General features: G+C 31.6%; 2 protein-coding genes across 2 annotated transcripts; both read right to left on the reverse strand.

The window, feature by feature from the left end:
- Positions 1–266: 266 nt before the first annotated feature.
- Positions 267–1,119, reverse strand: LOC146720717 (uncharacterized). The gene is made up of 2 exons (XM_085488112.1): positions 700–1,119; positions 267–572 (listed from the first exon to the last, which is right to left on the reverse strand). Exons 1-2 carry the CDS (start codon positions 1,097–1,099, stop codon positions 325–327), a joined length of 648 nt encoding a protein of 215 aa, XP_085344238.1. The 5' UTR covers positions 1,100–1,119; the 3' UTR covers positions 267–324.
- A 216-nt stretch (positions 1,120–1,335) lies between these two features.
- On the reverse strand, positions 1,336–5,186 carry LOC114942161 (uncharacterized). The gene is made up of 4 exons (XM_085488111.1): positions 5,134–5,186; positions 3,516–3,655; positions 1,864–3,167; positions 1,336–1,428 (listed from the first exon to the last, which is right to left on the reverse strand). The coding sequence occupies exons 2-4, from the start codon at positions 3,652–3,654 to the stop codon at positions 1,336–1,338; spliced, it is 1,536 nt and encodes a 511-aa protein (XP_085344237.1). The 5' UTR covers position 3,655; positions 5,134–5,186.
- Positions 5,187–12,279: the final 7,093 nt, after the last annotated feature.

Here is a 12,279-nt window from a genome sequence, read left to right on the forward strand (position 1 = left end):
TTAGATGTAAATTTATGGATTTTATAAGATATCTAAAATTATATTCTAAATATTGGATTTTATCCGAGAAGTTCATGTGAGTTTCAATAAATTCTATGAACATGTGCAATGTTTTTTAAAATTTTATTCAATAAAGTATTCATCATTTTATTCTATTAATTTAAGATATTTTTATATGTTTTAAAACAATAGAACAAAACACAAAACCATGCTTACTATATTGAATAATGTTTTTATATAATATTCAGAAATTATTTTGTTGCATAATTCAAAAAATTCATATGAACTTCTCGCACAATAATAATAAATAGTATAAATAATAATTCAAAAAGACAAATTTTTTGAACATATATAGGACTGTTGACGATTTTTGACTCGTTTTTGATTATCTATCCACGTTTTGACTTGTTGAGGTGTTCTTTGATTCAATACTCTGTATTTAAGAATGACTTTTCTGCATTCTTGTAAAGATGGTAATTTTGATAAATTTTGTAAATTTCCAAAATGTTTAGTTATTGCCTCTTTCTCTCGATCAGTCCATTTAGTTCTTTTTGTTTTTCCAAAAGGTGAAGCTGAAATTTTAGATAGTACAATAACATTTATTATGTTTTCATAATAAAAATGATAAAGTAATACTTATAATAAAATACTTATAATAAAAATAAAATATTTATTTATAATAAAAATAATAGATCTTACTGTTGCGGCATTTAGAATTTGTGGAATTATTTGTTGACAGAGGAGAAAAAGTGTTTTCACTGTCAAATGTAGACGTATGATCAATATTATCCATATTAGCATTAGTACGTTCGATCATTGCTGGCATAACATGAGCATCTTCTTCATCGCTACTTTCATCGCTGTTTTCGTTATCATTGCTATTTTCTTCGCTATTTTCTTCGTCATCTTCTTTGTCATCATGACCAATAGTTGCCATCAACAATCGTGAAACATCGGTTATTTCAGCTACTGGCACAGGCATTCTATATATATTTTTATGAATGTCCTTGTGATGGCCCATAAAATTAGCGAGACGATCAATTTGACAATCTTCGATATTTAACATGGAAGTATACGTTGCAATGTGCTTTCTTAACATAGTACCACGTAAAGTACTTGGAATGAGTGCATCGCATTCATTGGCAAAACGACGCATCAAAGGACATGCTCTTAGATATTTTTTAGATAATCTATTAGTATGAGGTACACTAAATATATATTCATTATTAGAGCTTACTCCAGCGTATTTTCGAAATTTAAGAATAGTTTCAATACATTGGATTACAAATGGACTAAGTAATACTGAAACAGTTCTACCCAATTTTCCTCGAAGTGTTAAGCGAACAAATTGCTAGCAAATTCTTTTGTAGAATTGGATAATTGTTTATAAAGTTCTTGATCGACATTTTCATCTAATGCTTCTTTATTCTGATAATTAATCAATGTCAATCGCTCAATTTCTCCAGCTCGGCGACGATTAAAGATTTGAATAAAAATGAGCGTACATTGAGTTAAAAGAATCCATGCATTTAAATTGAATTCATTATCTAAAATTTCAAGGCAAGTATTGCATTCTTTTTTTAAATAATCATACAATAATTTGATATCTTGCTTAGACGGGAGAACTATTTTTTTTCGGCGTTTCTGATTTATTTGATCCTCAAGAGCTTTTTTGTTGATAAGTGTGGGAACTTCTTCTTCCCATAATAATAAAAAATCTTCCACAGACTTTTTTCTCTCATGGTCTTGATTTTTTATGCATTCAGTTCTGAACTTATGTGCACATTTCTTTATCAGAGTCGTAAGATTTTGAGCGACAGCTGGTGTTCGAAACCACATAATATTTAAATCCCAGTGAGCTACTTTTCTTAAACTGTCTATAGCTTTATCAAAATTTTGTGGTTTAAATATATCTTTAAATTCATGGATTTCATTGTCCAGTGCTATTATTTCTAGTTTAAAGCGTCCCAATAAGCGAAGTTGTGCTCTAATCATATCATGTTGATGAGTCAACGTATATTTATCACACAATTTATTGCCAAACTGTATGATGAGTTCGTCATATTTAATACATCTTGAGACTTCATCATTTCTTAGAATTGGAAAGACATGTCGACGCAATGTTTCATTAGCACAAGAATGAATGTATCCACATAGACGTCGACTGGAAGAAAAAATGTTACGATCTCCTTTTTTATGAAATTTATTACACTTCGAGTAATGAATACGAATTGTGTTTCGTGCAAAAAATCCTTGACATGTTTTGCAGCATACATAATCTTCTACAGAGTTTTTTGATTTTTTTTGACGCTGTCTTGATACTATTAAAATGCCAGAATTTAATTCAGGTTTTGTGTTATGAAGGAAATCTCCTTTTTTGCGTAAAGTATCGATAATTTTAATTCGTTCTTTATTTTTATTTGGTAAATAAATAAATTTTTTAACTTCTTCTTCATTCTTATGTTTTAGCTTGAGATGTCTTGCAAATTTTGTTTGCAAAGTATTACAAAATGGACAGAAATGTTTTTTTATCTTTCCTTTTTCAGAAGTAGTTACTGGAATTGACAATTTACGAATATCAAGTGGACAGCCATTATCTAATGAAGATGACTTTTCTTTTATTGAAGATTTTTCAATTGTAAAAGACATTTCAGATGTAGCACTGTGAGTACTCTGTTTAGGATCGTAACTTGGATCATTTTTATTATCATTATTATTACTTTGACTCATATCCTCTTCATTCATATTATCATTACTCGAATTGTCTTGTATAATTTTAGAATTACAACTTTCTTCGTTAGAATTGACTTCTCGAGATTTTTCATCAGTAGATATGTTGGGCCAATTCGGTCCGAGTGACTCCAATTTGTCTGTGAATCCACTTCGGGGAGAACTCCTTTCTAATTCCGTATTAGTATTACTCAAAACGGTGGGCAGATTATTTAAAGAAATATTTGATATTTCTAAATTCGGAACAGTTGGTGATTTATTATTTAATGGCGTAGAAAATCCCATTTCTTTTATTTGAAGAATTTGATTTGCCCTTTGCGAAGAATCAGATGAGTGATTACTCTTTCTATTTGATAAGTGAGAAGAATTTTCCTTATTAATCAAGTTTTCATTTTGTTCCAGTTTTGTTTTCAGATCAATTAAATTATCCTGAATATCTAAAATTTTTAAAAATTTTTAATAAATATTAAAATTATTATACTTATTATATATATTATAATACAAAAAAGTAAAACTCGAATAAATAAAAAAGGTATAATTTTATTATAGCTAACAAAAAAGAAATTTTTTAAATATTTAGAAACTTTTAATAATAAATAAATCAATTTATTGCATGTGTTATTATTTAATTAATCTGTCAATATATAATATTAAATTTTAAATAATAATATTAAGTTAATAATGAGTAAACAACTAGTTAAAAATTATTTCATTGCATTCAAAAATTTTTTAAATTATTGTTATAATTATTCAAAATCATATAAATTTATAATAACTTTTCATACCAGAAGAATCTATTAAATCAGCACTGTACTTCCCACCTCCAGTATATTTAATAATGCAATCTTTTCCTTGAACGATCTTTACTCGTTTGGATGGTAGAATGGAATATTCACCATTATCAAATTGTACAAGAGAAAACATCCTTAAAAAATTAATAAATTATACAAGTGAGGAAAATTAGAAACAATGATCTAAACAAATTAAGGCAAATTAAGACAAATTAGGTATATTTAATTAATGATTTTACAATGATGTTTGATCTCGAAAAATAATAATCTAAAATTAAAATAAAATCTATATTCTAAAATTCAAATTTAAATTTAAATTAGATTTATTAATTATTTGTGTTATTATTATTATGAAATTTTAATTATTATTAAAACAGCAAAAAATTAACTGATCTAAATATTCAAGCACACGAGAAAGATATATTGGAATTAAACAAAAAATATTCAAAAAAATATATTGTGTACCCTATATATATATATATATTTTATAATTGCCTATCTCAAATATCTCGCAAATGACACATTTTCTTAGAAAATATTTTAGACAAAATTTGCTTGATTCTGAAGGAACTATAAAAACTGCTTGTTTGTTTAATCTTGAGTGAAGGCGTTAAGATCATTTAAATTTTTTTAAATAGGATCATAAATTTTTTATGGCGTATCCATATAGTTGACATCGAGATGATTTTGAAATATATTAATTACAAATCCTTGTTCGCCGAGAAATTCATGAATTAACCATAATAACTTTGACATAATCTTAATATCTTTATCTAACAAAGGACATGTCACAACTGTCAGAAATCGATTTGATTTTCCTTATAATATGATAAAATAAATATAAAAGTTTAAAAGACACGTATTTCTATACGAGCGGATTTTCATGTTTAAAAAATTAAACATTCCTTTGCTTACGCCGCAATGATACGATAGCCGCTCATCACACGCATAAAGAACAGTGTTCACGTGTCAACTGTTCACATGTCGAAAGTTAAAAAAAATCGATGTTTTCTTTTAGAATCGAATATAACTGAAACTATAAATAAAATGTTAAACAAAAATTTAACTATTTGCAGAATACTTTAAAGTTATAACACATAATTCTATCTATTTCTTTTTTTTTCAAAAAACCATCTATGATTTTTTCAAAATATTATTTTATTTTATAGTTTAATTTAATTTAATTTATTTGTTCTATTTTTTTCAAATTTAACTATGTATAAAAAAATACGTGTCTTTTAGATTTTAGTGTTTAACAATATATTTTAAGGAAAATCAAATCGGTTCCAGTGTAACATGTCTTTTGTTAAATAAAGTCAAACATAACAATATCAAACAAGCAATAGCTTTTTATGGCCTCAGAACTAAACAATATTACTTTGTCTGAAACATTTTTCACAAATATTAACAAAATATTTAAGATGGGTAATTAAAATGGACACCCTGTATATTATACATTAAATATAAATAATCAATTTAAAACATATAATGTTTGAGTAAAATATTCTGCTTCATCAAATCATTTAAATTTATTTAAAAAAATTCTCATCAAATAATTCGATAGCTTTAATTTAAAAGATTATTAAAAATAAAGTCCATCAATTTTACATACCTTGTGAAATATTGATGATAAACGTTATTACTCAACTAATAAACTTATTAAATGTCAATAACCTTATTAATCATCTGAAAAAGTCTCATTTTTATATTAACTTTTTAAAAATAAAAATAACACAATAAGTATGATTGTAATATTTACCCACAATAATATTTTTCTTCAAACAAACTTCTTATTGCAAGAATAAATTCAATCTGATCGAAATAAAAGCCAAGCGAAGATTAAACGTACGATCCGAACACCCTTATTGCTCGGATGCTAACGCTGCAATGATACGATTGCCGCTCACGCCGAGTCGGCGTCGCCGACCCATCACGCGCATAAGAAACAGCGTCCACGTATTCACGTTTTCAACTGTTTATGTTTCGGATTCGCCAGTGTACGATTGTTTCACATACATATACATGATGGACACTATACATGCTGGTGTATATATCTCGATAACTTTTTAATGATTATCAAAATGATATTTTATTTAGAAGAAAACAAAATATGATAATATAAAATATAATATATTATAAAATATAATAAATGCTAATAAATATTATATATTTCTTTTATTTTATAATATTATTTATTATATTATAACATATAATAAATGATATTATAAAATTGCTTATTGTTAATTTATATTATTTATAATTTAATTATTTACTTTATTGTAAAATATAGTAAAAATAATTTTATTGTGACATTAGTTATACTAGTTAGTTTTTCCATTTCTTAAGAGCAATTGACAAAAAATATTGACCGATTTAAATCAAATAAATAGTCGAAATTAAAAAGAAAGAAAGTACGAATTTCATGCTTATTAAATAAGATTTTTGTTTCTTATATTTATAAAAAAGATACATTATTAACATTTAAGCTCATCATAATTTAAAAATTTCATAAAGATAGAACGGATTAAACTAAATAAAAAAGTCCCTCTTTTTATACTTTTGCAATAAATAAGGAGAAATTAATTTAAGAAGTCGGTCTATCCGCGCGAATAAAAGCGTACAGCGAAAAGAAACCGTTTACTAACTTGATACAAAGCGCACAGTGAAGCAATGGAAAAAGCACTCAGCTCGATATTCAATATGTTAATGTTTTCTCCGATTATAATAGAAAATTGATAATTGTAGAAATTAATTTAATTTCATAAATCTTATTATTATATATTATACAAGGTGTTCCAGATCAATCGTTTTATTTGTCATAGAAATAGAACGGGTTAAACTAGGTCAAAAATAGAACGATTGACGGTCAATTATCAATTTTCTATTATAATCGGAGAAAACATTAACATATTGAATATCGAGCTGAGTGCTTTTTCCATTGCTTCACTGTGCGCTTTGTATCAAGGTAGTAAACGGTTTCTTTTCGCTGTACGCTTTTATTCGCGCGGATAGACCGACTTCTTAAATTAATTTCTCCTTACTTATTGCAAAAGTACAAAACGGAGGACATTTTTAGTCCTACAAATGTTCATATATAAAAGATATATACTCTTTTACATGTAATATTTTAATATATAAATGTTCCTAAATAAAATAAATAATATATATCTAACTTGTTTCTAAAGTTATATAAATCGAATTAGTTTTCTATAAATGTCCGAAAATTCTCATTGTTCCCAAAGTATACGTAGAAACAAGTATAAATCTAGTTAAAAATAATTTCCAAATTATATTTTAGTTATTATATTTTCTGGCTTCAAATTATACTTTATAAATGTTTCTTACGTCTTTAAAGTTATAAAGAATTTTATCTCAATTGTCATTAGAGAGAGAGAGAGAGAGAGAGAGAGAGAGAGAGATGGGGATGAGATATGTAGGACATGTACATGAGACTGATAGAGAAAACAGAACGGACCGCTGAAAAGAAAAAGAATAATTCCGTGTATTGCTCGAGGCTCGAGTATTCGGCGTTGTTTCATGTGCTTAATTTCTTAATCGACCATATACAATATACAAATTTATTGTTAGATATACGAAATTTTAAGACCTTAATAAAAAGGACAGAAATTGCAGGAAGGCAACACGAAATTCGTGCGTCAACGAGTAATTTCGGATGAGAAACGTAAATATACAGGGTATCCCATAATTCGCGAACTATCTTTCGTGAACGGGTACAGCATGTTAAACTGAATAGAAAAGTCCTGTATCATTTCGCTAAACTTGCAATAATTATTGAGTTATTAATAAAAATATCTAGCGAATGAGTGGGTAGAAAGCGGTAGGCCAGAATCGGTGGGCATGTACGATGACTTATTTATTTACGTCTTTTAGTAACAAAAGCATTATCTGATCGAGAGGCAGAGTCATGCAGCGAGCGGCGAGCAATGCCGCCGCGCCGAAAAGTAAGATGATACTTTTGTTATTAAGCGACGTAAACAAATAAGCCCTACATGCTCACCGATTTCGGTCTATCGCTTTCCACTCGCTTATTCGCTTAAATATTTTAATTAATAACTTAATTAATAATTATTACAAATTTATTTGTTTGTCACGGTAACGATATAAGACGTCGTTACATTTTTATAGTAACGGTAACGAATTAGTGGTTAGTTACTTTTTAATTCCTTATTATCTTACTATATATGCTATATACATTTGCCAAAGACTAATTCAGAGTTTTTAATTGTAACATATATTATTATATTTAATATAGATTATTAAGTAAGAGAATTTTAAAATCCAATAGCTTACTTTTTAGCATTACAAAAAATGAAAACGTAACAAAAAGTAACGAAAAAATAACGAATCGTTACTTTCTAAGTAATAATAACGGTAACGCGTTACTTTTTAAAATTAATAACGAATAACGGTAATAAGTTACTTTTTACAATAAGTAATTGTAACAGTAATGTGTTACTTTTTCAGAGTGACGGTCCCAACCCTGAGTTAAATGTAAATATTGTGAATTGTGTATTCTGATTATATAAACTATGTAAAATTTGAAAGTATTATTTCGGGACACCTTATTTTAATTGCCAAATAATATATTAAAAGTATAATTTGAAGGCTTCTTATATCCTAGAAAAATACATTTTATTAAGGTTTGAAATTTTCAAAAACTACGTATATGTATTCAAACTATAAATTTTACATCATATTTGATCTCTCTAAAGTATAGTTTCTAATTATATTTTACAAGTCTTCAAAGTATACGGAACGGACCAGATAAATTATAATAAAAGATGACCTCGAAGTAAGTTCACAATATATAAACTACATAAATGAATCAAGAGACACGGTAGTGTCTCACGACCAGTTAAGGGCGTAGCCGACGAGACACCGTGTATCTTAACGCGAGTCGGGCAGTTGTATTATTTCGGGACACCGCTAAATAATATATTTAAAGTATAATTCGAAGACATGTCCTCGGAAATATACATTTCATTTGAGTTCTCAGAGTAAATAAATTATATAAAAGATGACCTCGAAGTAAACTCACAATATATAAACTACAATACATAAATGAATGTACCGAATCAAACGCCGCCTTCAGGTCCATAAATGCCGCGACTACCTTTCCCCCCTTCTTGTTTACCCTCTTATTCACCAGATAGTTCAACACATAGATACTATCCATCACCCCCATTCCCTTCCTAAAACCTGTCTGACTCTCCGGTATCATATTCTTCCCCTCCATTTCTTCCTTTAACCTTTCAGTTAAAATCCCCACGTATATCTTGTATAGCGTTGGCATCAATGTTACTCCTCTATAGTTTTCCACTTTATTCCCCGTTCCCTTTTTCAACAGTGGCACTATTATCCCTTCTTTCCACCTCTCCGGCCATCCTTCTCCTCTCCATACTCTGTTGCACATTTCCCATACCCACTCTTCTACCCTCTCCCCTCCATATTTCCATACCTCACTTGGTACCCCATCCTCCCCCGCTGCTTTTCCTTTCTTCAGTTTTCCCAGCATCCTCTTCACTTCCTCCCTGCTTATCTCCTGCTCCTCATCCCTCTCCCTTTTTTCTTTTCCTCCTCTTACCACTTTTACCTCTATCCCTCCCAATAAATCCATAAAGTATTCCTTCCATTCCTCCGCCTTTATCTCCTCATTCACCCCTTCTCTCTTTTTCCTTTCCCTGTTAATAATCTTCCATACCTCTCCTTCCGTTCTTGCCTCTATCGCCTCCTTGTACCATCTTAGCCTCTCCTCCTCCCTTTTCTCTTTACACATTAGCTTATATTCCGCCCTTACTTTTCTATATCCTTCTCCTCCTCCTCCTTTTTTCCTCCATTCCCTTAACTTTTTCGGGGAATAAAGTGGAAAACTATAGAGGAGTAACATTGATGCCAACGCTATACAAGATATACGTGGGGATTTTAACTGAAAGGTTAAAGGAAGAAATGGAGGGGAAGAATATGATACCGGAGAGTCAGACAGGTTTTAGGAAGGGAATGGGGGTGATGGATAGTATCTATGTGTTGAACTATCTGGTGAATAAGAGGGTAAACAAGAAGGGGGGAAAGGTAGTCGCGGCATTTATGGACCTGAAGGCGGCGTTTGATTCGGTAGATAGGGAGGTGTTAATGGAGGCAATGAAGAGGAGGGGAGTGAGGGAGGGATTAAGGAGTAGGATAGAAGAGGTGTACAGGGAAACGAGGAGTAAGGTAAGAGTGGGGAAGGAGGAGGGAGGAAATTTTTGGACGGCAAGGGGGGTGAGGCAAGGTTGCCCAATGAGTCCGCACTTATTCAGTTTGCTGATAGCGGATATAGAGGAAGTGCTAAGAAAAGGAGGTTGGGGGGGGTGAAACTGGGAGGGGAAAAGGTGCATTGTTTGGCGTACGCAGATGATATGGTACTGTTGGCGGAGGATGAAGAAGGGATGATACATATGTTGGGGAAAATGGAAAGTTATATGGACAAGAAAAGGTTAGAGGTGAATGTGGATAAGACAAAGGTAATGAGGTTTAAAAAGGGAGGAGGAAGAATGAAGAGAGTGGAGTGGAGATGGAAAGGAAAAAGGTTAGAGGAAGTGAAAGAATTCACATATTTAGGGTATAAGCTACAGAGGAACGGAAGGCAGGAGGCGCAGGTAAAGAACAGAGTTAGGAAAGCAGGAGCGGTGATAAGACAGGTGTGGGGAATGGGAAAGAGAAGGTTTGCAGGAGACTGGATGAAAAGAGTATGGCTAATGGAAAGGTTGGTGGGGACGGTGTTGGAATATGGGGCGGAAATATGGGGATGGAAGGAGAGGAGAGAGGTGGAGGCAATGCAGGAGCGATGGATTAGGTGGACGTTAGGAGTAGACTGGTGCACGCCGGGGTATATGGTAAGAGAGGAGATAGGAAACGACAAATTTAGGATAAGGGCAGGAAGGAGGGCGGTAGGGTATGAGAGGAAGTTGGAGGAAGGGAGGGGAGGAAGTTTAGCGAGGAAATGTTTTGAGGATATGAAAGAGAGGATAAGGGGAGGAAAGGAAAGAACGATGTGGAAGGAAGAGAGGGGGAAATTCTGGGAAGAAAGAGGAATAGAGGGGAAAGAGATGGAGGAAAAAAGGGGAAGAGGAGAGGAAGTATATGAGGGGTGGGAACAGAAAGACAGGGAAAGGCAGAAGGAGGAAAGGTGGGAGAGGATAAGAGAGTCGAGATATAATAGATGGTATGGGGAATGGAAGGAGGAGGGTTTACCGGAATACCTGAGAAAGGGATGGGGGGAAAGTAGATGGAGAAGGATAATCAGGTTCAGAATGAACAATGAGATGAGGGGGGCGAGATACTGGGAAGAAGAGGGGAAAAGAAGGTGTAGGTTATGCGGGATAGAAAATGAAACATGGGAGCATGTGATAGGAGAATGTGGGGGAGAAGGGGGGAAGGGAAACTGGTGGGAAAGAATGAAGGAAATACTGCAGGAAGGAGGAGAAGGGGAAGGATGGATGAGAGAAATAGAGAAAAAGAGGGAAGAGGGGAGAACGGAAGAAAGGAGGGAGGGAGGGGAAAAGGAGGAAGGAAGGATGAGGAGGAGAATGAGTGAGGTATGAATGAGGTAGTGGAGAATGTATGGGGAATCGGAAGCCGAAGCGAAACGATAGGTAGGGACGGCTCTTTCTCTCTCTAAAGTAGTAGATAAGTAGGTTAAGGTAGAATTAAGTTATTTGTAAATTAGATGTAAGAGTAGAGTTAAGAGTAGATATAAGTAACATTGTAAGAGGTTGTAAGGTTGGGGAACGCTCCTTCAAAAGCGCCTTCAATCCCTTAGGGGACGAATAAAGAATTGAATTATTATAAATGAATGTATTATTTCGAGACACCGCTGAATAATATATTTAAAGTATAATTCGAGGACATGTTCTCGAAATATACATTTCATTTATGAGTCCTCAGAGTAAACGTTGAGTATAAAAAATGCTTTAACACCCAAAATATTGTTTTATTTTTAAAAATGACAATTATCTAAACTTTGGGAGTTTATCTAATATGGTTTGCAATTGAAAAAATAGGGTGTCCCAAAATATACGCTGGACATATGAGGACATGTCCTCGAAATATACGCTGAACATATGAGAGCATGTCCTCGTAATATACATTTCATTTATGAGTCCTCAGAGTAAACGTTAACTATAAAAAATGCTTTAACACCCAAAATATTGTTTTATTTTCAAAAATGACAATTATCCTGAGTTTGGGAATTTATCTAATATAGTTTGCAATTAAAAAAAGAGTGTCCCAAAATATACGCTGGACATATGGGAGATTGTCCTCAAACCATACGTTTGATATGTGATTAGTTTGAGGCCTGTCCCCAAAGTATACAAATGTCCTCAAAGTATGCATACGCTTGAAATTCTGTCCCCGTTATATACGCACGACATATATATATATATATATATATATATAGATATACGTGTGTTTTATATTATATATTTAAACGTTATATGTGCAAAAATTTTTACTTGTATATATAAACTATGTGAATTAATAAAAACATAATCTTATTTAAGCTCACTTATCTTAATTTTTAACTATATATATATATATGTATATAGACAGACACCTCTTCAAGTCCGCTGTGCAGCATTTGAGTTTGCTGAACGTCACAACATCCCCAATAATTTTAATAAAGAAAAAAGGTGTGCTGGCGTAAATTGGTTCTATGGATTTCAAGCTCGTAATCAAAATATACCACCGAATCCTGCCT

The sequence above is a fragment of the Nylanderia fulva genome, unplaced genomic scaffold (genome assembly GCF_048542155.1).
Source record: "Nylanderia fulva isolate GAGA-0341 unplaced genomic scaffold, ASM4854215v1 Scaffold628, whole genome shotgun sequence".
In the NCBI taxonomy this organism is placed as follows: Eukaryota; Metazoa; Arthropoda; class Insecta; order Hymenoptera; family Formicidae; genus Nylanderia; species Nylanderia fulva.

Coding starts and splice junctions, on each gene's coding strand:
- LOC114942161 (XM_085488111.1), bottom strand. CDS start 3,654: ATGTTTTCTCTTGTACAATTTGATAATGGTGAATATTCCATTCTACCA. Junction 3,168..3,515: donor TGATTTAATAGATTCTTCTG/GTATGAAAAGTT, acceptor TAAAAATTTTAG/ATATTCAGGATAATTTAATT. Junction 1,429..1,863: donor CTATAGACAGTTTAAGAAAA/GTAGCTCACTGG, acceptor ATTAATTATCAG/AATAAAGAAGCATTAGATGA.
- LOC146720717 (XM_085488112.1), bottom strand. CDS start 1,099: ATGTTAAGAAAGCACATTGCAACGTATACTTCCATGTTAAATATCGAA. Junction 573..699: donor AAATTCTAAATGCCGCAACA/GTAAGATCTATT, acceptor CTAAAATTTCAG/CTTCACCTTTTGGAAAAACA.